The sequence below is a fragment of the Ostrinia furnacalis genome, unplaced genomic scaffold (assembly GCF_004193835.3).
Source record: "Ostrinia furnacalis isolate ACB-3 unplaced genomic scaffold, ASM419383v2 OfSCF6117, whole genome shotgun sequence".
Lineage (NCBI taxonomy): Eukaryota > Metazoa > Arthropoda > Insecta > Lepidoptera > Crambidae > Ostrinia > Ostrinia furnacalis.
In genome coordinates this window covers 17,582-44,389 of record NW_021136356.1, presented here as the reverse complement: position 1 = coordinate 44,389, position 26,808 = coordinate 17,582, and the positions used below count along the sequence as shown (strand labels likewise).

General features: G+C 40.9%; 2 protein-coding genes across 6 annotated transcripts in view; one reads left to right on the top strand and one right to left on the bottom strand.

The window, feature by feature from the left end:
• The window catches only part of Cul1 (cullin 1), a 37,746-nt gene extending 24,862 nt beyond the window's left edge, over positions 1 to 12,884 (top strand). For 4 of the 5 annotated variants that reach the window (XM_028317262.1, XM_028317261.1, XM_028317257.1 and 1 more), the window contains 10 exons: positions 1,560 to 1,693; positions 3,188 to 3,295; positions 4,150 to 4,221; positions 5,335 to 5,487; positions 6,608 to 6,726; positions 7,433 to 7,553; positions 9,266 to 9,366; positions 10,685 to 10,790; positions 11,989 to 12,102; positions 12,755 to 12,884. In XM_028317262.1, the coding sequence (XP_028173063.1) occupies positions 1,560 to 1,693; positions 3,188 to 3,295; positions 4,150 to 4,221; positions 5,335 to 5,487; positions 6,608 to 6,726; positions 7,433 to 7,553; positions 9,266 to 9,366; positions 10,685 to 10,790; positions 11,989 to 12,102; positions 12,755 to 12,835 (1,109 nt within the window). In that variant the 3' untranslated portion in view covers positions 12,836 to 12,884. Of the gene's footprint in view, positions 1 to 1,559; positions 1,694 to 3,187; positions 3,296 to 4,149; positions 4,222 to 5,334; positions 5,488 to 5,749; positions 5,847 to 6,607; positions 6,727 to 7,432; positions 7,554 to 9,265; positions 9,367 to 10,684; positions 10,791 to 11,988; positions 12,103 to 12,754 lie in introns of all 5 variants that reach the window. The other variant, XM_028317259.1, reaches the window with a different exon arrangement.
• An 841-nt stretch (positions 12,885 to 13,725) lies between these two features.
• LOC114362018 (4-coumarate--CoA ligase 1-like) lies at positions 13,726 to 23,851 on the bottom strand. Its single transcript, XM_028317265.1, has 9 exons — positions 23,632 to 23,851; positions 19,990 to 20,197; positions 19,110 to 19,470; positions 18,360 to 18,519; positions 17,912 to 18,051; positions 17,284 to 17,416; positions 16,325 to 16,546; positions 15,608 to 15,778; positions 13,726 to 14,126 (listed from the first exon to the last, which is right to left on the bottom strand). Exons 1-9 carry the CDS (start codon positions 23,746 to 23,748, stop codon positions 14,001 to 14,003), a joined length of 1,638 nt encoding a protein of 545 aa, XP_028173066.1. The 5' UTR covers positions 23,749 to 23,851; the 3' UTR covers positions 13,726 to 14,000.
• Between the last annotated feature and the right edge of the window lie 2,957 nt (positions 23,852 to 26,808).

Here is a 26,808-nt window from a genome sequence, read left to right as displayed (position 1 = left end):
TTTGAGCGCGACGAAGCAAACGCACACAAACGTAGTCAAACCATATTCATGTAAATAAGAAAAAATATGTAAATATTTTTATGAAATTGATATCTTTTAAATACGCCAACTTTTAAGTTGACAGTCCTAAGCCTGTTGAAGTATGAAAGGAGGAATTATTATTCAATTTCAAATTGCATTATTCATACTACGGTTGTATCTTTTCAAAGAAAATTGTATTTTAAAGTCATATTACTTGGATTAGTCCGCACTAGTCGCGTCAAGTATGCTAAATTACTACGTACTAGGTGGAACAGGTATTTGGATCGAGTATTAATAAATACTAGGAATAGGTGCACCAAGTATCAAATTTACCTAGTATAACCCATCTCTAGCGGTTACTATGCTTGACTGCTTGAAGGTAAACTTTCATTATTTCAGCTACTGGCAGTCTGTTGTTAGACTTAAGCCTTCCCAATAAACGTCACACAATCGTCAAAGTCAAAGTCAAAATTTCTTTATTTGTTTAGACTAATAAATAGTTCTTACAAATCGTCATAAAATATGCTCTTAAGGAGCCTCTACATGTCTCATAATCTTTTTACCCTACCAGCGCTTCGAGACCAACATTTGGCAAGTGCTGAGAAGAAGCGCCGCAACAAACTCAGTCACCACTGTCTGCCGGTTAATATAAATAAATAGAAATAGTAGTAGTAGGTACATTCGATTCAGGAGCAGTTCACTGAATTTACCATGCATTCTTGTATGGTGTATCATAAGAATGGGTATATACGTCGGTCCATAAACAGGCATCCTGTGCTTCATTTGCTGAGACGTGATCGTCGGTTCTCCGATAAAAATACCCACTTTCACTTGAGTTTGATACAGAAGGTCCACAATGTATGAAAAAAAAAACAAGAGTCGATTGGGACTAAATGGGTATCACTAGTTTCATTATTACACATTTTACCCCACTGAAAGTTTAATGTCGAAATCAATGGGGTAGACTGATAAAGTTTGTATGAAAAAATCATGAATCACTTCTGATTTGGCCTACACTCGACATTTTAGGGAAGCCTGATGTTCGCATATTTGTCCCTTAAGCCCAGTTTTTTTTATTCATGGTTAAAATAATTGTTTAATTTTGCTACTAATGGTTAAATGTTAACAAAATGTAAACTAATAGTTAAAAAATGTACTAAAAGTCAAGCTAACCATAGTTCGAAAAACATTTTTTCTGTTATTTAACCACTTGTCATTTGACATCTGTCAAATTTGACTATACTACTACTATAGTTCCAAAATACTGAACTGTCCTATCCATGACATTGACAGCGGGGCGCCACCGTCAATACCGGAACGCTGGTTCCGATTTTTGCCATGTTGGAAACCATATAGTTGAACGATGGTAGCGCCCCCCTGTCATTGAGTTTGGTGGGACAGTTCAGCGTGGGTCATTTATAGACACTTACGATTTCCACGAGATGGATGGAGGTGGTTCTTTTCTTCTACTTTTCTGGAACCACACATCACATAAACGTTCTATGAACTACTTATTAAAACTCACAACAATCCCTCAGGCAACGCCGTGACAAAGGCCGCCAACTCGTCATCCAAGAGTCCTGAACTGCTAGCCAAGTACTGCGACCTGCTTCTCAAGAAGTCCAGCAAGAATCCTGAGGAAGCCGAACTGGAAGACACGCTCAACCAAGTTGTAAGTCATCGTTATCAACTTATACAGGTAAATGGGGATTAAGCTGACACTATAGTTCATTCAGCGTAAGAAAGTGATTATGACAGTTCTATTTAGTGAGGCGCTCCTTTCAATATTTTTTAGAATCGATCTACGAATTTTGATCAAAATTATATCTACGAATGTTCATTATCTGGATATGGAATAAACGTTGGTACACAATAAATCACAAATAATTAAATATTATGCATTTTATTCTATAAAAACAACAAATAACAAAAAATTCTATTACATTTACATTCTAATTTTTTACAAATTTGTAATTTAATTTGAAATTCTTGTTTAAGATAATTGAGAAAGATTATTATTAATTGTTATTTTGGAAAGATGAAAACACAAAAAAGTGATTGATTTTTACAACTTAATATTTTTATTCGTAGAAAGTTGGGTGCATCAACGAAACGTTTAATCTGTCTAAATCACCATCATATCCTGAATGGACTATAGCCCATGTTAACATGTGCATATAAATGTTATATTGAAATCAGAATATTGATATCATCATTTTAATTATTTTAATACATGTTAACATGGGCTAGTGTCGGATTATAACCCCATTTATATAACAACCTGTATAAGTTGATAAAATAGAGTTGCCTAAAGTGCGAATCGTATACAGTGTGTGTCCGGGCATGTAGTGATCGAACTTCAAGGGCGTAATCTATGGACAATTTTAACGATTTTTAAATCTGTCATTTCATATATTGCATAAAATGACAGATTATACAGCGCCCCTAGGAGTTTCGTCGTCGTCGTCGTCGTCGTTTCAGCCAAATGACGTCCACTGCTGGACAAAGGCCTCCCCCAAGGTTTTCCATAATGAACGGTCCTGCGCTGCCCGCATCCAGGCTCTTCCCGCGACCTTCACCAGATCGTCGGTCCACCTAGTAGGAGGCCTGCACACGCTACGTCTTCGTAGGCAGTGGGCGGGGCACATAGCTCGTAGAGACGATGGTCGTTGGGGCAGAAAAGTTCTCGAGTTGGAAGACGTAGCGTAGCCAAGTAACTCCTACTTGCAAGTACTAAAATCGTCAAAGATTTTTTTTCACGCATTCGTTAAAGTTTTTTCGCTCTAAGGCGGGTTTTAGAATCACGCTGACCGCTCGCTGATCGTCGGCGCTGACAGATCAATATGTATGTAATTGAAGGGAACGTTCCTGAGTGACGCTGATCGCTCGGCGCCGACGCTTCATACATTTCGGCTGTCAGCGCTGACGGTCAGCGTGCGTCAGCGTGACTCTAAAACCAGCCTAAGATTGGTTGCGTGATAGCTGTCAATTGAAACAAGCTTATTAAGTTCCCTATGAAATCGGCCTAAGGCAATGTCATACTTCATTGTTATGAGAGCACGAATAGTTACTTTCCTGCAGTCTTCTTACCATACACATTAAAATATGGGTCCTGAAAATAAAACAAATCGACATAGCCCATGTTACAACAGTAAACTCATTTCAGATGGTGGTTTTCAAGTACATCGAGGACAAAGATGTATTCCAGAAGTTCTACAGCAAGATGCTTGCCAAGCGACTCGTACAGCACATGTCTGCCAGTGACGATGCAGAGGTAATACACTTTTGTTACCCTATCTGGGGTGTGCAGTACCCCAACTGGGGTATCTAGCCACCCCAACAGTTTCTGAGCGATGTATTCCAGAAGTTCTACAGCAAGATTCCACTTGTCGGCCAGTGATGATGTAAAGGTAATAATACACTTTGGTTGCCTTATCTGGGGTGTGTAGTCACCCCAACGTTTCTAAACGCCTCTAGTAACTTAAACTTTCACATCAAGCAAAACTCAAGGCCATGAAAAGATTGAAAACACAAATAGGGCAAAATAATTAGAAAAAAGAACTGGGTTATCTATTAATACCCCAATTAGAGTATTTAGTCACCCCAATTAGGGTAAGTCACTCCAAGTGGAGTATCTAGTCACCCCAGCTGGAGTTTGTAGTCAACTCAACCGCGGTATATTGTACCCCAACTGGGGTCTCTTGTCACAAAATACCCTAGTTGGGGCACAATATACCGCGGTTGGGTGACAAGTTATCATTAACCACTTTAGGTTAATTATTGCATTTGCCAATTTTCTTGCTACACTGTGGAATACAAAATAAATATGTAGCATCACTATACACCGCTCTTGACAGGGCTCTATCATAGCCACCAATATTGGAACCTTATTTACTAATCATAAGGCGATTATCACACTGCACTTCCGCGTGGCGACATATAAAAAATCTCGCGCGCAAACTCGTAGTGTGTTGTGTCAAACTGAGGTACTTGCATATAATGATTAAATATGTCGTCCCGCGTACCGCGGCGGAGCGCGGTGCAGTGTGATAATCGTCTATGTATATTAATAATATTAATCATAAGGTCGAAAACTTTTGATACTACAATAACTATTTTCTGTTACAGGCTTCAATGATCTCAAAGTTAAAACAAGCGTGCGGCTTCGAATACACCAGCAAGCTGCAGAGAATGTTCCAGGTAAGTACTTGTATTTTTGCTACATACTCATTTATTAAAGAAAATTCATCCATCTTAAACTGACAATAACAGATCATAGAGAGATAAAATGGTTTAAAAGTCGTGCTAATTTTAACCGATGTAAAACTCATGAGGTTCTCAAAAGTTATTCTGATGCTGTCGTCTGTAGTTATTAATTGGTTTAGATGCCAATTACATACATAATATTACTAGCGGCCGCCCGCGACTTCGTACGCGTGGATCCCGTTTTACCCCCTTCATCTATCTTACGCGGTTTAGATTTTTTCATACAAATGTTTTTTCCCGCTAACTCCCGTTCCCGTGGGAATTTTGCAATATCCTGTTGTACCTAAGCTTAAGTTTACTAAGGTACCTGCATGCCAAATTTCAAGCGTCTTACTTAAGCGGTTTAGATTTCTCATACAAAAGGATTTTCCCGCTAATTCCCGTTCCCGTGGGAATTTCGGGAATTCCTTTCTTAGTGCACCTCTACGGTACCTAAGCTACGTCCCTTCCAAATTTCAAGTGCCTACGTTTAGCCGCTTAGGCTGTGCGTTGATCTGTCACTAAGTCAGTCAGTTTCTCCTTTTATATATTTAGATGTACTTATTCGATCAAACACATTTGACCAAATCCATGTCAATAGTTAGTACTCATTTTTTTATGCATAACAAGGCAGGTATTTGTCCACAATCTGACTTTTCAGCACCTGGTGTTGAGTGGGATTTAGTAAGCTCTTGTTTCAGTATGGGAAATCAAATAAGTGACGATTTATTCTGAGATTAATATTTACTCTTGTTTGGTCGAATCCACCCTTTATCAAGTAAAGTAGATTAAAGTACGGCCAACTAGCAGCGATACAAAAGGTCGATACGACTGTCAAGTTGACAATATATTCTGTCTCTTCCCATCTTGTGTATTTGTCGTAATGTCTCGTTCTCCCGCCAAAATATGTCATAGTCAGACGGGTTCACCCATGACATTGGGTTTGTTTACATTTGGTATCGCTTCTCGTTGGCCGTACTTTAGAGTAGGATCACTCATTTCACTAGAGTAAAGCATGCGTAAATAAAATTAACACAACGTCATTTTAAGCAGTTGAGTCGTTCGCAGGACATCGGAGTATCCAAAGACCTGAACGAAAACTTCCGCAAGCACATGGCGGACAGTTCCGAGCAGCCACTGCATATAGACTTCAGCATCCAAGTGCTGTCGTCTGGATCCTGGCCCTTCCAGCAGTCGTCATCCTTCCAACTTCCCACCGAGGTGAGTGCCGGGGTCTGTGGTGTCCCACCGGGGTCTGTTGTAACCCCGCTGGGGTCTGTTGTACCCTCGCTGGGGTCTGTTGTACCCCCACTGGTGTCTGTTGTACCCCCACTGGGGTCTGTTGTACCCCCGCTGGGGTCTGTTGTACCCCCGCTGGAGTCTGTTGTACCCCCGCTGGGGTCTGTTGTACCCCCGCTGGGGTCTGTTGTACCCCCGTTGGAGTCTGTTGTACCCCTATCACTCCCGCAAGCATGGCGGACAGTTCCGAGCAGCCGCTGCATATAGACTTCAGCATCCAAGTGCTGTCGTCTGGATCCTGGCCCTTCCAGCAGTCGTCATCCTTCCAGCTGCCCACCGAGGTGAGTGCCGGGGTCTGTGGTGTCCCACCGGGGTCTGTTGGACCCCTATCACTTCCGCAAACATGTGGCGGACAGCTCCGAGCAGCCGCTGCCCACCGAGGTGAGGGTTTGATAGCAACCTACTGAAGTCTATTCTGCTCCAAAGGGACCCGTGTGTACTTATTGGGGTCTTTTTGCACCCCGAAGGCAAATGAGAGTATCTCCACTCCCAGTACCCCACTAAGGCCTGTACGTTCGACTAGGGTCTAGCGTACTGGGGTCTGTCGTACCCCACTTACTGGGGTCTGAACGCACGTGATTTGAGATTAACCAAATGTGGTCTATCTCAATTCTCTAGGGTTTCTGGTACTCCACTGATGGTAGGATATGACATATCCTACTGGGGTCTATTGTACCCCACGAGGACCTGTGTGTACCGTTTTTGACTACCAACCGACATAATATTATGTAAATACTAGCAGCGAGTACATCACTCACCTTCGGGTCGCCGACGATATTGTGGTCATGGCAGAATCGCTGGAAGATCTTGGCACAATGCTCGAAGACCTTAATAGAGTTTCCCAACAGATAGGCCTGCGGATGAATATGGACAAAACAAAGCTTATGTCCAATATCCATGTTGCGCCCTACCCAGTTTCGGTTGGGAGCTACTAACTTGGGGTACAAACCTCCCCTCTTTTTCCAGTATAGCAACTGAAATTCTGTGGCATCTTATATCCTTGTAATAAGAGCTATTTTTCAACAAATATTCTTATCAACAGTTGGAGCGCTCCGTGCACCGCTTCACGGCGTTCTACTCGGCGCAGCACTCCGGTCGCAAGCTCAACTGGCTCTACAATATGAGCAAAGGCGAGCTCGTCACCAACTGCTTCAAAAACAGGTACTACTACTTCTGCTGTCTTTCTTTCTACTTTTGTAATTCACGTATTTTGACAGTCAAGATCTCCCTGACGTTCAGAAGTCGTCCCATTGAAAAATAGTTCTAAATCCGTATTCACAATGGTCATTTCGATGGAACGATTACTCGATAGGATCACAACTCAGCGATTTGTTGTCGTTGAAGTTTTGTTACGTGAATAAGGATAAAGGTTTAGGATAACGGTCGACAATGTTGCCTATTTATTGAATGAAACGAGGTCAAGACGCTAAAAAATCTTTTATCGGGCTCACAGAATAATCTCACTAAATTTCGTCAGTCACAAGATAGATGTCAAAGTTACAAAAAGACTTATTTGACATTTTTGGTTTCCAACATGTCGGAGTCTGCAGTAGGTAGGCCGTAATAAGACCACCTCCACTTTCCCCGTCTGGCCATCAGAGAGGCCAAATCCTTCATTTGCCTCAGGTAAATTAGAGAGGGTCATACTCCTGCAATGATGAGCTAAATAACAATCTCCAGTTAGTTGTGTATTTGTCTGCCTAAAACTGAATTCTTTTTCAATCAAAACACTTGACTATTGATTAGTTGTAGTTGAGCAATGGTGTCTATTACTTTATACTCCACACATGCGTATTAATTTTAATCAATAGCACAATATGAGCTGCGTTTTTCACATCTCAAATAATATGTCAAATGTCTGTTCCAGATACACGCTGCAAGCGAGCACCTTCCAAATGGCGGTGCTGCTTCAGTACAACGAGAACACGGCCTGGACCGTGCGGCAGCTGGAGCACCACACCGGCATCAAGGGAGACTTCCTTCTGCAGGTACAGTGGGCCTTATGTCATTGGGATAGAGTGCATATTGCTGTGGCCAGAGGAAAATTATAAGGTGCATATTCCAATGACAAGAGGCGCGTCATAGTGACAAGAGGGCCGTCATTACGACTGTGCGACGGGCGCCCGCAGTGAGTGTGCGAGCGCGACAGCAACATAATTACGCGCGAGCGATAAGGATGGGTAGCTTGAGGTCATTGGACAAAATTCTACGTGCTCGCAGACCAGACTATAGCTAGCACCACACCATGAAGGGAGACTTCCTTCTGCAGGTACAGTGAGCCTTATGTCATTGGGATAGAGTGTATATTCCAGCGCTTCAGTACAACGAGAACACGGCTGGACCGTGCGGCAGCTGGAGCACCACACCGGCATCAAGGGAGACTTCCTTCTGCAGGTACAGTGAGCCTTATGTCATTGCGATAGAGTGTATATTCCAGTGCTGCAGTAGGCTATGTTCAGATGGCAAAAATTTGACGCGCGACTAAAGCCCGGTCTCTGAGCACGTAGAATTTTGTCCAATGACCCCAAGCTACCCATCCTTATCACTCGCGCGTAATTATATTGCTGTCGCGACTGTGCGACGGGCGGCCGCAGTGCGAGTGTGTAATTACGCGCGAGAGATAAGGATGGGTAGCTTGGGGTCATTGGACAAAATTCTACGTGCTTGCATACCAGACTATAGCTAGCACCACACTGGCATGAAGGGAGACTTCCTTCTGCAGGTAGAGTGAGCCTTATGTCATTGGGATACAGTGTATATTGCTGTGGCTTGAGAAAAGTTATAAGGTGCATAATCTTATAAGAAGAGAAGCGTCATTATGAATGTGCGCTAACTAACACCACACCGGCATCAAGGGAGACTTCCTTCTGCAGGTACAGTGGGCCTTATGTCATTGCGATAGAGTGTATATTGCTGTGGCTTGAGGAAAGTTATAAGGTGCATAATCCACTGACAAGAAAAGTATTATTATGCTTGGACTGTCCACTATTTGGAACAACACTCCGGCATCAAGGGAGACTTCCTTCTGCAGGTACAGTGAGCCTTATGTCATTGGGATAGAGTGTATATTGCTGTGGCTAGAGGAAAAGATGCATATTCCAATGACAAGAATAGCATCATTAGAGGTTAGCTCGTCAAGTGACTTTATACCTTGTGTTGGTGACGTTGGAAGGCTTTTTGATTTACACCAATCAAGTCCGAACGCCACGGCACAAAGTCAAGACAGTGTTTGAACCGTGATATTTGGGAGTTATTTAAGTAAAGAAAACCTAATAATACGCGGTACAGATGGATCACTCCGTACTTTCAAGTAACAACAATAAAGTACAGTTCAGTCAACTTTAATGCTATGAACCTATCTACGTATATAAAACTCAAAGATGACTGACTGACTTACTGACATAGTGATCTATCAACGCACAGCCCAAACCACTGGATGAATCGGGCTGAAATTTGGCATGCAGGTAGATGTTATGACGTAGGCATCCGCTAAGAAAGGATTTTACAAAACTCCACCCCTAAGTGGGTAAAGATCCACGCGTACGAAGTCGCGGGCGGCCGCTAGTCTGTGTATAAATCTACCGTTGTATTTAACTAGGACGTACCGTCTCTTTCCATCGCGCCCTTTTCGACACAGCCTTAAATTGAATTCCATTTGCGCATCATTTCATCACGTTTCTAAAAAGACTTTTGTTCCCAGGTCCTGCAAATCCTGCTGAAGGCCAAGTTGTTGGTGTGCCAAGACGACGAGTCCGAACTCACCGAATCATCCGTGGTTGAGCTCTACGTAGGATATAAAAAGTAAGTGTGACAAGCTTCGATGCGTTTACGACTATAGGTCCAGTTAACTCAATCAGTGTCTGAGGTGTGGGAGCGGCACGCCAGCGGTGACGTTGATATACAGGGTGATTTTTTGTATCAGTATCCAAATTTTCAAGATCGACTCAGAATCAGTAACTTAATTGATTTACGTAAAGAAAACAAAACTTTTTTCTCCATATTTAATTATTTTCATCCGCTGCGCGCGGTTTCCAAATTGACTCACGTGGAAAATTTGCTTCGTTCATGGAAAAATACGTACACACAGTTAACTGCAAAGCTTAATAGACATAATGGTGAGCGAACATAAGCAATAACCTTTAAAACTTAAGATATGGGCACCCGCGGATTAGACTTTCAATTTTTTTTTTGCGAAAAATACCACAATTAAAAATTGTTACGATAAAGTTGTATTGCCAAATTGTTCTAACGAGCTTATTAAAAAAATTTGGATACTGATAACAAAGTCACCCTGTATTATGACGTGACTGGGCATACAAATCTGAAGTCTCGCTGACGTTTGACCGTCACAAAATCATCGTCATCACTGGCTGAGTTAAGCGTAAGACCTGTAAAAGGTCAGTGGAAGTTGGTCAAAGATCTAAATTACAAAAACGGGTATCTCATCTTTGTATTCTTTTTGTGAATACAGCGCTATTCTCGTCAATCGTTTCCCATTCCCACCATTTCAATTGCAAATCCCCATAATTAATGTTTACTGTCGGTGGTGTATATCTTTTGTTAAAAGTTACTTAAACCTTTGTTTTGTCACCTGTCATCCGCTTTGCACTGGAGGGAAGTCGAACCTTAACTTCTATGTTCTTCTGATTAATTTCGTGCGGGTCCAATGACAGTAACTTTCCCTCGGTACAAACTTGGCCTTCACTGGTTATTGGCGGTCAAGCTGTAGATCCTGGCTACACAGGAGTTGCAGCATTGGGAACGAGGGATGGGAATAGTCCCGTTCCTGGAAATAATAACAATAATATTCGTTGTCTATAGTCTGGTCCGTGTGCACGTAGAATTTTGTCCAATGACCCCAAGCTACCCATCCTTATCGCTCGCGCGTAATTATGTTGCTATCGCGCTCGCACACTCACTGCGGGCGCCCGTCGCACAGTCGCGACAGCAATATAATTACGCGCGAGCGATAAGGATGGGTAGCTTGGGGTCATTGGACAAAATTCTACGTGCTCACGGACCAGGCTTTAGTACCCATAGTACAAACTTTGCTTAGTTTAGGACTAGAGGCGCAGTGGTGTAAAATGTCCAAGGATATTTATTTATTTATTCTTTCCAGCAAAAAGCTGCGCGTGAACATCAACATCCCGCTCAAGACGGAGCTAAAGGTGGAGCAGGAGGCCACGCACAAGCACATCGAGGAGGACCGCAAGATGCTCATACAGGTAATTTTTGATTTGTTATTCTTTATGTCTAAGGGGTTATGACTATGTAACCCGGGAGTCGCATTCTAACCCAGGGATTTCTATGTAGATATCCTAGACAATATAATTGGCATTATGAGTGCTTTGTATCGATCTGGAAGCTCACATGCAAAATCTATACTTATAATAAATCTGTAGAGAGGTCAATTCTGTACATGAAATATATTTTCAAAATAACTATCAGGGGGTGATTAGTGATCGATACTGATGCCAAAAATGCAATCAGTAAAATTTTTGTCTGTCTGTCTGTCTGTCTGTCTGTCTGTCTGTCTGTATGTTCCTTATAGAAACAAAAACTACTTGACGGATTTTAACGAAACTTGGTATAATTATTCTTCGTACTCCTGGGCAGGTTATAGGATACTTAGGAATTCCCACGGGCACGGGAATTAGCGGGAAAATCCTTTTGTATGAAAAATCTAAACTGCTTAAGTTAGACGCTTGAAATTTGGCATGCAGGTACCTTAGTAAACTTAAAGCTTAGTTACAACAGGATATTGCAAAATTCCCACGGGTACGAGAGTTAGCGGGAAAAAACATTTGTATGAAAATATCTAAACCGCGTAAGATAGATGAAGGGGGTAAAACGGGATCCACGCGTACGAAGTCGCGGGCGGCCGCTAGTATAAAGTAAATAAATAAAATAGACGTAGAGGCTACATACCAGTGGTCGCTATTGTAGAGGTCACTATGCATGTCCCTTTTGTACTCCAGGGACCACTGTTTATTCAGAGATTGCAATGTATTCCATGAATTTTTTGTTAAGTATCCCAAGAGACACTATCTATCACAGGGAGACCCCAAGTGGGGTGAGGTCGGGTTCCCCAGAACGCCTGGGGTACATTGGGGACTTATGTACCCCATAGATCCTCAATGTACCCCAAGTCGCACAGACAAACCATCAATTCCCCCAGGATCCCCATATGGGGTCACTAAATATCTCAGTCGGAATCTCAACAAATAATAGTTACCATATACGATTAAAAGTTCAAAAAATCTTTATTAACCAACCTATTCTTCTTGTCGTGTGGACAACAGAGTCGGCTCAAAACTGCTACAAGAGTTAAAACCTATAAAAGCAATAACTTTCCGTTACAGGCAGTTATAGTCATGCGTTTTCCGTTACAAGCAGCTATAGTCATAATATTTTCCGTTGCAGGCAGCTATAGTGAGGATAATGAAGACGCGGAAGACTCTGAAGCACCAGCACCTCGTCGTGGAGGTTCTCAACCAGCTCTCCTCGCGGTTCAAGCCGCGCGTGCCCGTCATCAAGGTAATGTCGCCAGTTCGATTCCCGAGTGGAGCAAACATTTTGACCACATTCAATTTGCGTCATGTTCCTATTGCTTTATAAAATCTTTAGGGAAAATTTGTTTTGACAGCTCCTAAAAGATCTTTGATTTTTCAATTTTGGCGATTCCATCAGATTTAATGCATACAAAAATTAAACAATACAAAGTATGTGCCAAAAAAATGTTATTCCGTTGTTGATTTTGCGAGAAATCTACTCGCTATTTACTGTTGTAAAAAAACAATGTCATAATATCTAATACAGTGGCAATAAGTGGAATGGAGGCCGCGTACCGGAAAACGCAGCGTGGGACGTCCACCTACAAGGTGGACCGACGACATCGTAAAGGTAGCAGGGAAGGGCTGGATGCAGGCCGCTACCAATCGATCAACATGGAAAGCATTGGGGGAGGCCTATGTTCAGCAGTGGACGTCCTATGGCTGAAATGATGATGATGATGAAGTGCGATTTTACAATAAAATACATAATTTCATGCACTTTGGTGTACAAAGTTTGCAAGTCTCTCACCATCTCAATATGAACTTTATTCGCTTATCTTTAAGTCGAAAACAAGAGTTAACTTAAAGTACTAGTTAAAACGAAAATATTTATAAACATGGTGTATTTTTTCCAGAAATGCATCGACATCCTGATTGAAAAGGAGTATCTGGAGCGCACCGAGGGTGAAAAGGACACCTACAGCTATTTAGCGTGATCACAACCGACACTATAACATAACAATATTACAATACTGTAATGGATTACATACTCTTTTATTTCACACCCTGTATATCCCAAGTCGCTGACATAATTACTAAAGCCTGGTCCGTGAGCACCTAGAATTTTGTCCAATGACCCCAAGCTACCCATCCTTATCGCTCGCACGTAATTATATTGCTGTCGCGCTCGCACACTCACTGCGGGCGCCCGTCGCACAGTCGCGACAGACAAAATTCTACGTGCTCACGGACCAGGCTTTACCCGTTCGCGCTTAAGTTTGCCGGTCCGTGGAATGCACGGCCCCTCCCCCAACCGCGATTAAACGCAATTAGTTTGTGATTAAATACAATTAATGTGTCTTATTTTACGCAAATACACAATTTTTATCAATAATAAATAAAAAATATTTTAAATATAGTTAGATAAAGTTATAGACGCTTCCCTTCGAGTGACGTCATGAGTGACGTCATATCGCCAGCGGCAAACAAAGCGAACGGATAGTGCTACCAGGCCTCACCGTGCTCGTGGACGCACAGGGTGACGAACCAATCACAGAGCTCAATTCAACGCTGTGCGTTCGAAATTGCTGCTTCACTTAAGCCAGCATCGTTTGTGAATACGGTTGATAGCCCGACGGATTAGCAAGTAGAAGTGGCAATGGGCAGGGCACATAGTACGCAGAACTAACTGCGAAGTTCCACCCACAAGATAGACAGACGACATCGTAAAAGGTAGCAGGAAGGCGCTGGATGCAGGCCGCTACCAACCGGTCATTATGGAAATTATTGGGGAAGGCTTATGTTCAGCAGTGGACGTCCTGTGGCTGAAATGCAAATGAATAAAGAAAACAGGCATTATTCAAAAAATATTTATCTCAAAGCCCTTTTTACAGTTTCCACAATATTTAACTCCTACCGTCCATTTTGTAACCTTTAATTTTATTTATTTACAATCTTAATCAACTAAACAAATAACATAGTACCTAATAATTATTAAAAAAAACATCTAGATAACGCGAAAGATCGTTACCACATGCTAAAGGATTTTTGTCCTTCATCCATAAAGTGCTGGACGGATCAAAATAAACACATATCACTGAAACCTGCGCGAACGAAAAGTAAGTAGATACAAACAATTCTTTTATGTATTATCAATTATCATTATAATTTGCTCTTCCTAGAATTGATCATTTTCTTCAGTTCTTTTCTCAGGATCTTCCCACTCGGGTTTTTTGGTATGGCTTCCACAAACCGCACGCCGCCTCGCAAACGCTTTGGATTGGAAAGCTGGAACGAAAAAGATAACTTCATTTAATTAAAGTACAGGATTCAAGACTGGGATTGGGTTTTTGCTACGAGAAGGCATACTTCGTCCTTAAAATAAAAAAATAATAATTTCACTCAATGGACAGACGAACTAGTGAAGGTCGCGGGATGCGGGCAGCAAATCTTTGGAAGAGACTTAGACTTCATTTGGTTAAAAAGATGCAAAGGCAGAATACAGGAGAACGGACAAAATTAAGTGAGTAAAATGGACTAAAAACGTCTTCCACGCAACATAAGCCATGATTGGTTAAACCGGTGGTCATTGAAAAAAAAAATGAAAACAAGACAGTCGTTACAAGTAAGTAAGGTATGTACCTACTTTTCTTCTTTTGTCTCCAAAGATCCAAAAGTCTGCTTTGAGTATAGTGGGTTTGCTAGTTAGGCTTAAAGACAGGTTACAGGTTTTTTTAAAATATAAGGTTTTTTTAAAAGACGGACAGGATACGTATTACGTATCTTTCTAATGTAGGTACTTACTCTCTCAGCCACGAAAAGCTGTTGTATCCTCATCAGTCAGTCACTTGTCTCCAATGATGGATTTGCTTGGTAGAAGATGTCAGGTTTTGTAGAAGACAACAGGCAATTACTCTTTCAGGCACGAACAGCCAACAGCTCTATACTTGTCTGTTACTTGTCTCCAATGAGCCACTAGTGGGTTTGCTTGGTAGAAGGTGACAGGTTTTCTATAAAACAGCAGGCACTCACTCTCTCAGCCACGAACTGCTGTATCTCCTCGCCAGTGACCCTGGCGCCCGGCTGCCTGGCCACGAATGCGAGCGGCACCTCCCCCGCTGACTTGTCTGGCACCCCTACTACACCTGCGTCGCGCACCGCCGGGTGTTCTAACAGTTAGAGCGAGACAGCAGGGATATACTCACCATAGAGCGATTAGTGGTGCTGTAGGTCCTTAGAAGATGGATTTTCTAGAAAGCAATGATGTTACTCTCTCAGCTACAAATGCTGTTATCTCCCTTTTCAGTCACAAAGTAGTGGGTCTATCTCTAAAGGTGACAAGTTTTCTAGAAGACACAGTCAAATATAGGTATTCTTACAACCAGGAACTGAAGCTGTATCTCCTTGTCAGTCACTTTTTTCCAAGATCCCACTACATCTACTTGGTCAGATGCTTATCTAGCTTTAGTGACAGCACAGGAGACGTATTTTTTCTAGGAGGCAGCAGATTGTTCTTACCTTCTCTTTTAGCCACTTTGATTCTTGTCAGTCACTTGCCTTCAAAGATCCCAAAGTGTGTCTTTTTGCTTATGATAGAAGGTGACAGGTTTTCTAGAAGACAGCAGAGATATAGTACTCAATCTCTCAGCCACAAATTGCTGCTATCTCCAGGTCTGTCACTGGTCTCCAAAGATCCACTAAGTACTTAGTGGACAAGCTGGTAGCTCCTTAAAGATTGACAGGTTTTCTAGAAGACAGCAGACACTTACTCTCTCAGCCACGAACTGCTGTATCTCCTCGCCAGTGACCCTGGCGCCCGGCTGCCTGGCCACGAATGCGAGCGGCACCTCCCCTGCTGACTTGTCTGGCACCCCTACTACACCTGCGTCACGCACCGCCGGGTGTTCTAATAGGAGAGCCTCGATTTCAGCTGGGGCGACCTGGGACAAGTTTGAAGTAGAAATAGTAAAGTTTGGTGCACATAACTCATAAAACTGATGACCATTAGAGCGTGTGTTGACGATTCGGTTTTTATTGTATCTGGTCCAGTGCCAGGCCGGTGCCAGAAGTGCGACTGCCGAATAGTCGATTTCCACCCGATCCAGTCGGTCTGTTCAGATAAGTTCTCGAGTGGCATACATAGACCGGAAAACGTAATGTGGGCAGTCTCAGTAGACCGACGATCTGGTGGAGGTCTTAGAAGAACCTGGATGGTGGTAGTGCGGCATCGGGCGGTGTGACGACCTCAGGAAGGCAGCTGGATGCAGGCCGCTACCAACCGAGTGATGTGGAAATCATTGGAGAAGGCCTAGGCCTAGAACCTAGATGGACGTCTTGTGACTGAAATGGTGAGTCCATCCTTGAAGTTTTGTTTTTGTCGACAATATTCTACCTCGATGCGTTCCGAACATTTTACAGTTCACTGTATTTAAAACAGTTCTGTTATTATAAGTATACCCTCTTTAAATGTTACAAAAACACCTCACCTGTAAAGCCTTATACTTGATCAGCTCCTTCATCCGGTCCACAATGTAGAAGCTGCCATCTTCATCGTAATACCCAACGTCCCCTGACATATAGAAGCCTTCGTCATCGAAGTCTGCCTTCCGTTCCTTCCCCACGTAGCCTTTCATGACCATTGGGCCTTTGACGCAGATCTCACCAGGCTGGTTCGGCCCGAGGGGTACTCTGGTGTCTATATCGACTACCTAGAAAAAGAAATAAGTTAGTCTCAAAAGTAAGCAAAGCTCGTATAACTAAATAGAAAGTAGACAACACAAGGTGGACCGACGACTTCATAAAGGTAGCAGGAAGGTGCTGGATGCAGGCCGCCACCAACCAGCCATTGTGGAAATCATTGGAGGCCTATGTTCAGCAGTAGACGTCCTGTGGCTGAAATGATAATGATGAGTAGACGACGAGTAGACAACGGATAGGTAATGCATACAAATCTGGTGGGAAATCTAACCTAAGTACCTATGTGCTCATCATACTCGTTCTAATGCTCGCAACGGGATCGAATGAAGGGCTGCTAGCGTTTTAGTGCTCAGCAGTGTCAGGACCTTACGTGGCGTTATCTTGGTTAGTGCAAATGCTATAGTCCTCCCACCACGTCAGTGCTCACCAGTTATCTACTAGTGTGTGACAGGACCTTACTCTACAGTGGCGCCAACTGTTAAGTACTAAAAGATAGCCTTCATTCCAATAGACAGTTGCTATTTGGTTGCTGTTACTTTTATTTAATTGAAATCGATCGAAAAATCCCTGACATGGTTCCCTAGCCCCCGTGCCTTTAAAAGGGTTCTCTTTAAGAACAGGATTAAATTGCCTTTATCTTAAAATTTTATGACTTTATTTTTCAGTGTGAACTATCTGAAGACTTGTGAATTGTAATAGTGTACCATTGATGATGAAAAAAAGAAATTTTATGGCAAGAACCTATTACCTTCATAACAGCGCACGGCACGGGCTTCCCGACGCTCCCTGGTTTCTGCTTGTGGTCTGGCAAGCCCCTGGTGATGGCCAGGGTGGCTTCCGTCATTCCGTACCCTTGCAACACCGTTTCGATGTTTGGTAACCTGTAATAAACCCATCAAAAACATTTTCAAGTAAAATGTTGCCTAGATGAGACTACATAACGAGATTATTCCCACCTCTCGTTCCCACCGCTGCAACTCCTGTGTAGCCAGGATCTACAGCTTGACCGCCAATAAACACCCAACCAGTGAAGGTCAAGTTTGTCCCGGGGGAAAGTGAAACTTTCATTGGACCCGCAACGAAATTAATCAGAAGAACATACGAGGAGTTGGAAATTAAGGCTCGACTTCCTCCCATTGCAAAGCGGACGACAGGTGACAAACAAAGGTATGTTGTGCGGAAGTGGAAAAAGTGTAAGTGACTATAGTCTGGTCTGTATTGCTGTCACGACTGTGCGACGGGCGCCCGCAGTGAGCGCGAAAGCAACATAATTACGCGCGAGCGATAAGGATGGATAGCTTGGGGTCATTGGACAAAATTCTACGTGATCACAGACCGGGCTTTAGTATAGTGTAATGAATATTATTCCTTCTTACTTTGCTTTCAACAGTTCTTCAGTCTCCTTCTGCAATGGCGCGGCCCCGGAGTAGACTATTTTGACGGAGCTGAGGTCGTATTTGCTCGCAGCTTTACAGATCGCCACCACTAAAGGTGGCACTACTGTCATTTGGACTATCTGAAAATATTTTTGTAATATACAAAAAACATGATTTTTTATAGTGAACTTCTTCCTAAAACTAATTGGTCAAATTCGCGCTTATTGCATTTCATGCATGTTACAGAAGGATGTGTTGTCTCTTTTTGACCACTTAAGTAGGTTACGAACAATATTTAACGCTGACTGTATTTAATAATTAGGTCATCATCATCTCAGCCATAGGACGTCCACTGCTGAACTAGGCCACCCCCAATGCTTTCCATGTTGCCCGGTTGGTTGGTTATTATTTAGGTTTTAACAAATAACACCCCACTGATCAAACTTACCTTATATTTCTCAATAGTCTTCAGAAACACGTCCAAATCAAACTTGGTAAGGAAGACCGACGTTCTGCCAGTTGTCAACGTTCCCAGAGTGTTGTTCAGGCCCATGGTGTGAAACCATGGAGCTACGGCGAGCACAATGTCGGAATTGGTCGATTTGGGCCTGAAAGTATAAAATTATTTCATCATCATTGGCATCAGGGCGTCCACTGCTGAACATAGGCCTCCCAGATGATTTATATAATGACCGGTTGGTAGAATGCTGCATCCAGCGACCTCACAAAGGTAGCAGGAAGGCGCTGGATGAAAACTTAAAAAGTATTTTATAGTTCAATATGAAATTACAGTAACCATATAAAGGCAATTATGCAGATTACTCTGCCTTAAAAACGGTCTATTCCACTTTGATCACCTGGATTTGATCACCCAGATGATCAAAGCTGATTCTAACTGACTCCAGGCAACACTTCAGTGTCCTTTGATCACCCATGGTTAAGATCACCAAGGTGATCAGAGTGGACTTCTTATCCATGCCATGAGTGATCAAAGGACACCAAAGTGTCGCCTGGAGATAAATGGAGATAGAATAGACCTTAAACGGCGTTTTACAGTCATGTCTGCAGGAGCATGACCCTCTCTAATACCAGAGGCAAATGGTGGATTTGGCCTACACTCCTCACGCTGGCCAGACGGGTTGGGGAGGCCTGATGTTCACTTTATGTTATGAGCCTTAAAGTTAATGTAATAACTTACATATTACACTGCGACAGCACATTCAGATGCGTCTGCATTACTCCTTTAGCCAATCCAGTGGTCCCAGACGAATATAAAATAAAAATTGGATCGATCTGTCCGTCTACATCCACAACATCGAATTCTTCTAACTTAACGTTCCTTGCTAAATAATTATTAACGAAAACGTCACCGGTACCGTTGTTATTCGATACCGCTAAGTCGTTATATAACAGAGTGTTGTGTGGTCTATGGTTTCCAAAGACAATAACGGTTTTTATGTACGGTAGAGATCTGAAAGTTTTGCCGTGCACTTTGTAGGCCTGTTGCGATAGAACTACAAGTTTGGGTTTCGATATGCTCATAGCGTGCTTGATTTCATCTGAAAACAAAGTGTTAAATCTAAGTATAAATTAGTCTAAAAAACTAGGCCAAACAAATTGATCTTGTATGTTCAATCTACAGAAGGGTAGTTAACATAAAGATACCACTGCAGTCGCTCAGAATGTCAAAACCCCATCATATTCTCTATATCTGACTCCAGCTACGTTAATAGCTCGTTTTCTTATTTAAAAACATAACCCTCCTTTTGGTGCAGTCGGGTAAAAAGTAGTTCAGGGATCTGATATTTTTGAGGAATTGTCGAGGCAGTGTCCTTTTTAGGCCTTTTTGGAGAATTAAGAAAATCATCCGACTGGTCGTGTTCAGGTAAATGTAATTCTTAAACGCAATGGTTAACTTAAGTTATTTTTTACCAGTTTCTAGTGACGAATTGAGCTATCTACTCAATTTTCTTCAGATTTTTGTGATTGCTAGAAATATCCCATTCTCATTACTTTTTGAACACCCCATAAAGTACTCTAACACCTCTCTTTCTTGCAATATTAATGAATCTACTTACTTTCTGTATACCCAGTGTTGACAGGCGTCACAATAGCGCCCGCGCACGCAACCCCTATAACTACCCCCCAAAACTCAAACGTGTTCTCTGAGCATAGAGCTATAGTGTCTCCCTTTCTCACGCCTAGATGAGCGAGCGAGACGGCGAAGTTCATCGCTTGTTGAGCCACTTCACCGTATGTTATACTCTCATTAGTAGAGCCGTTAATCTGAAACAAAGGAAGCAAAGTTTCGTGGATCATTTTCATGCCGTTTGAAGGCAAGAGACAAGATACTAAAGCCCGGTCTGTGAGCACGTAGAATTTTGTCCAATGACCCCAAGCTACTTACCCTGTGAGTGTGCGAGCGCGACAGCAACATAATTACGCGCAAGCGATAAGGATGGGTAGCTTGGGGTCATTGAACAAAATTTTACGTGCTCACAGACCAGACTTTAGCTAAGATGGATTTAAAGAAAAGGCACAATTTAAAAGAAGGCTGAGCACTTATATTTTCTGAATTCTGAAGCAATTTTTCAGGAAATTCTTAAAAAATGCCTTATTTTTGTGAACTTAATTAATTGCGTTACTTAGGCTTAGATTTAAGTCTGCAACTGACTTGCAATGCAATATTGGTAGGTATAACGTCATAGAAAATTGGTATTATTATTTAAGAACTAGAGAAAGAACCGATTATAGTATTAGTTTATCTTTCAGTCGTGATCTATTTTACTACAAAATAGAAATTGTCTAAAACTTCAAATACTTAAGTAATGCCGAATAACAAACATAGGTAATACCTATACTTATCACAATTATCTTCACGTTTTCTTTATCTATCTAGTCCCTATCGGGCAATAACATCGTTTTATGTAATACTTAAGTAGGTTATTTGATTTTATTGTCTTGATTATACGATCATAGAATAATACTTAAGTTTAAAGTACAATTTCAAAGACTGCATATTCAATAATTTAACACCGTCGTTTCAGCCAAATGACGTCCACTGCTGGACAAAGGCCTCCCCCAAGGTTTTCCATAATGAACGGTCCTGCGCTGCCCGCATCCAGGCTCTTCCCGCGACCTTCACCAGATCGTCGGTCCACCTAGTAGGAGGCCTGCCCACGCTACGTCTTCCAGCCCTTGTTTTAACACCATCTGGTCATTAAATCTTCAGCATGACTCTCTAATTTACCAGAGGCAAATGGAGGATTTGACCTACACTCCCCACGCTGGCCAGACGGGCTGGGGAGGTCTGATGTTCGCATGTTTGTCCCTTAGTCGCCTCTTACGACATCCACGGGAAGAGTGGGAGTAGTCCTGTTTGACTACCAGAACTACTATTTCTTAAAATCTATACTAATATCTAAGCAACTCTGTCTGTCTGTCTCTCTTTCACGCCTAAACCATAGAACCGATCTTGATAAAATTTGGCATAGAGATAGTTCGAGTCCCGAGAAAGGACATAGGATAGTTTTATCCCGGTTTTTGAAATAGGGACGCGCGCGATAAGGTTTTTCAGTGACAGACAAAATTCCACGCGGGCGAAGCCGAAGGCGGAAAGCTAGTTATACATATAGATCGTTTCATCCACGAAGACGCGCCACACCGTTTTTCCGCTAATGTTTGAGTTATCAGAGCGTGTTCTGATAACTATCCAGTAAATTATCCATGAGCACACGCACACTACAATAATGACGCTCGACGGATTGCTCGGATCAAACTCCTCGGACCCCACACTTCCCTCGACCAAAGATTGGTGGGGCGCGTCTTCGTGGATGGAACGATCTATACCTATTATTTTCCTATTCATTTATTAAGATAACTAACTTCTCAAGGTGCTCTAACTAAGTAGTTATATGAAGGTCGTTACCAGAATAGATTATCTGACATAATTTAATGAAAATGTATCTTCTATTGAAAAATTTCCGTCTATTTATATTGTAATTTTTTGTTGATGTCATATCTTTTGTCTTCTTTACGGTTATCAGCGCATAAATCCACCGCAAAAGGACAACTGGTCTATTTAGAAATCATTGGGGGAGTCTTATGCTCAGCAGTGGATGACCTGTGGCTGAAATGATGATAATGAATGATGATTAATAGGGACCTAACATTCATTATCATCATCATTTCAGCCACAGGGCGTGCTTTTTCCTTCGGAGGCCGTTTTTTGCAGGATCCCGTTTAGTATTACCTCATGACTCATTCAACGAACAACCCATGTCGTCAACATTTGCAGTGTCCCGCAAAAAACCTATCCGTTCGAATTAGAAATTAAAACTCTTGTGTGTTCTCACGACAATGCAAGATCCCATAAAACTGAATTGTCATGGGAAAGGGCCCTTAGAGGATAGGTCCATAAAGGCTACCTTTTTTTTATTAGGGTTCCGTAGTCCTGACAAGGAACCCTTATAGTTTCGATATGTTCTTGTTGTCTGTCCGAGGTTTTATTTACTATTTTAACGTTTATAAGTGCCACATGTGGTCTAAATTGAATAAAATATTTTTGATTTTCATTTTTGATTTTGTTATGATTCTGTATTTGAGTGTATTCACCACTATAGTCCTACATGGGAATCGAACTGGTGAAATTTGAATTGGCTGTCCAATCCCACTTGTAACTCGTAGAAGAGGCAAAGTCCATCTTTTTAGGAATCATTGTTTATTTTAAATACAGTAAAGATAAGCTTGGTAGCTTGTTTTTAAGTTTAAAACATGATGAATGCCATTTTATGAAATACCTACCTAGCTGATATGAGTGTTGCATTTGCATTATGTGCAAAATGTGTTTTATGTACGTAAATACATAAATAGTAAATACATTTCTGACTTGTGACTGAAATAATATGGCTTTATTTTCCCAATTTAGGGAATCGTTAAACAAATTATTATGTAAGGGGACAGGAAGAATTCGCAAGGAATCTAAAACGTGGGGATCAAAAGGAAAACTAACTTCGAAAAATATGAAAGTTTTTAGTTTGTACATTCGTTGCTTTGTGGCTTATTTTATATTTTAATAAACTACTAGCAACTGCGGTGCTAAGTATACATAATATAAACCTTCCTCTTGAATCACTCTATCTATTACAAAAACCGTATCAAAATCCATTGCGTAGTTTTAAAGATCTAAGCATTAGACACACACAGACAGCGGAAAGTAACTTTGTTTTGTAGTAAAATGACAATATAGAGACGACTCTTACAAATATTTTATTATCTTGTTAATTCAGTAAAGATTGATAAAGCTCTACAAACTGAACCAAATAAAATATTGCATAACTCTACATATAAATAATCGTTATCTTACTTACAAGCGAGTTGTAAACAAAACAACACACATTGCTCAAACTCGACTTTAATCATTAGCAAAAATATTTAAAATTCAATTGAGCGAATTGTCCCACTTTAAGCTTGGTCCACGGGCCAATTCACTGGATTGAATTTTTGAATTATTTTTCTGCCAGAAACTGGGCCCACCTTCAATGTTTTTACTAACAAATTAAAAACCAAACTCTACTCTAGAATCAGAGTGGGCCCAGTTGCAGAGCAAAATATTTAAAAATCCATTGACTTGACATGTGGATCGAGCTAAAACTGGGCCAAGTGCTGGAAGCCTTTCAATGATAAACAAAACATGCAACAAGAAAGAGACAAAAACTCACAAGCGCTGTCTTCTCTCTCACACTCCACATCTTTTCGATCATATAGTCTCCCAAATGCAATCTGGCAGGAACCACTAAATCCTTGGAACCGTATAAGTAATTGCGATTTCTCAACATAATGATAATTATTGTTGGTTTTTATCAATACGTACACGTGCGGTGTGATGGTTACGCGAACGCGCACTGAGTGTACTGGTAGTATGTATTGCAATCTTTTAGTAAAGAGTGCAAATGTTTCTGTAAAATATAGTCATATAAAATACTTAGTAGTTACATAGTCATATGTTGTAGATAGATGTATGTACTATGTTATGTTAGATGTATACACTTGTTACCTAAAGAGGAAAAATTTGAATAACTTATGCCCGTTTTCACCATCAATCCCTAATTTTTAAGTGACCCCTATGGTAACGCATAACAGGAATTTTGTTTTCATAGGGGTCACTTAAAGATTAGGCGTTGATGAAAACGGGCATTATACTCGCAAATAAATATCCAGTTCTTACACTATTTTAGAATATAACTTTATTTCTGATGAACACGGCATTACAAAGTTCGCTGGGTCAGCTAGTTTCGTAGATTTCAAATTACATTTTAGGTATATGCTTAGTCTATTATTTATTTGTGAGTAGATATTGCATTTATAATATTACTCAGTATATAATATTATGGATGTAATTAAGTTTTACATAACATCAGGTGCGATTGTGGTCAAATAACAGCCTTGTTATTCATAAAAAAACGTTTTGTTCTATCTTAGTGTTGTTTTGTGTCGCTGAATAAAACATTTCATTTTGCCTTCATCGAGATTATTCTAGATAAGATATTATCATAGAGAACTAAACAAATATATTTTAAGTCTACTGGGTATACATGAAATATAATAAATTAATAAATAGTCACGAATCATGATACAAGTTGGGTGATAAGAATTTATTTTTTGCATTTTCATGACAATCGAAGTTGTAAAATAATATTAAAAAGCAGTTATTGTTTACTTACTTTAGCTAGTACTGCAATCCAGCAGAGTATTATCAACTAAAAACGCTAATTTTGTTGAAGAAAGTAGGCAAAATTTGGCAATTCCTTGGTTTACCCGTGAAAAAATGGAGCGCAAGAAACTTACGCCCGTATTCACAAATGTTACTATGAGGTCTCACAGTGCACGTGGACGCCCACGCCCCAATCACAGAGCTGTATTCAGCGCTGTGCGTTCGATTTGCTGCTTCGCTTAAGCAAGCATCGTTGGTCACTAACTGGTATAAAAATATTGTCAGCCTCTTTTTAAATAATCAAATCAAATGTACCTACCTAGTTAGGCATTTTAATCTCTACCCTTTTTCTTTCAGGGACTTTCAAAAAGTATTTAGTTTAAACTAGCTAGGTAGTAACTATATTTAGTAGAATTTTATTCAAATCTCGATAGATTTTGCAAATAAGAATTTTACATCAACAAATTGTGTTTACCTCCAACGCCTATTGTAGAATGCTATACAATTTTCTTTAGTCTGACATCGTTGCCGGTGGTTTTACACAAATTCTTTGAACATTCGCCACTGGCGTGACACCACGTGACAGTGGCACCAACTGATGCTCTCAGTTCTCTATGCAATAAATCTTTAACTTTATCTTTATTTTTTAGGGTTCCGTAGTATTGACAAGGAACCCTTAAAAGTTTCGTTATGTCCGTCTGTCTGTCTGTCCGTCTGAGGGTTTGCTTGTTATTTCACAATCAATGGTCCGTGGTGCATATCTTTTCAAAAAGGTTACTAAACTTTTGTTAGCAACCCGTCATCCGCTTTGTAATGGAGGGAACTCGAACCTTAACTTCGAACTTCGCCATTGTTCTTCTGATTAATTTCGTTGCAGGTCCAATGACAGTTTAACTTTCCTCCAGGACAAACTTGACCTTCACTGGTTGGGTTTTTATTGGCGGTCAAGCTGTAGATCCTGGATACATAGGAGTTGCAGCGGTGGGAACGAGAGGTAGGTAGTCCCGTATCAATGGGATCCTTTATCAATAATTTAATCGATGTCTCATTTTAAGCTTAAACAATCCTGTGCCAGGAGACACCGCTCTTCCTTAGAATATTATTTGTGTTAGAAAGATAATAGAGTACTTACTTTTACACGTTTCCTGAATATTTCAAGTCTACGCCACATTTAGGATATTAGAAAATTCCATACAAAAACACCGGTTAAAGTTATAGTTACAGTTAAAGTTAAGGTTGTGCAACTCAGCCTTATTAATTGTGGTATTTCAGTTCATATTTTATTCTAATTGCATATTTATCTGCGGAACCCAACGATATTGATGTCGTGTTGGGTATTTTGTACTTTGCCGGAACCCTAAAAAGATAAAACTTATCATCGAAATGATAAAAACTGTAAGGCTGAGTTCAGACAAGTTGAGGCAAAAATATTAATATTCATACTATTGTTTCGTACTAGGTAGGTACATAATAATAATATGTTTATTTTGGGGCTCTCGCATGAGCAAAAATTCAAAATGAAAAGAAAAAAATATTGATTTTGAGTATCAACACCTGAGCATAGAAAATGTAGTTTCTTGGCTTACGTATTTGGTAAAAACTGCGGAAGTTTATTGTGGAAGTATTCATGCTATTTTAAGTTTTTGAAGAATACCTTCAGATGTTATTACAATGTATTGTATTACTAGCTTTCCGCCCGCGGCTTCGCCCGCGTGGAATTTTGTCTGTCACAGAAAAACTTTATCGCGCGCGTCCCTGTTTCAAAAACCGGGATAAAAACTATCCTATGTTCTTTCCCGGGACTCAAACTATCTCTATGCCAAATTTCATCAAAATCGGTTGCGAGGTTTAAGCGGGAAAGCGTAACAGACAGACAGACAGACAGACAGACAGAGTTACTTTCGCATTTATAATATTAATATTTACATATACATTACATATTTACATATTACATTACATTTATTATTTTCAAGGCGAGAGTGAATAGGCACTTACAGGGCAGATATGTACCATCCTAGACTGCATCTCGCTTAACACCAGGTGCGATTGCGGTCAAATACCTGCCTTGTCATGCATAAAAAGACGCAAGTGTGTACTAAGGCTTACTCTTGTTAATTTTATTTACATAATAAATAATCTCAACAACATTATGTGTGGTCTATAAAACATTATCATTCTATACTAG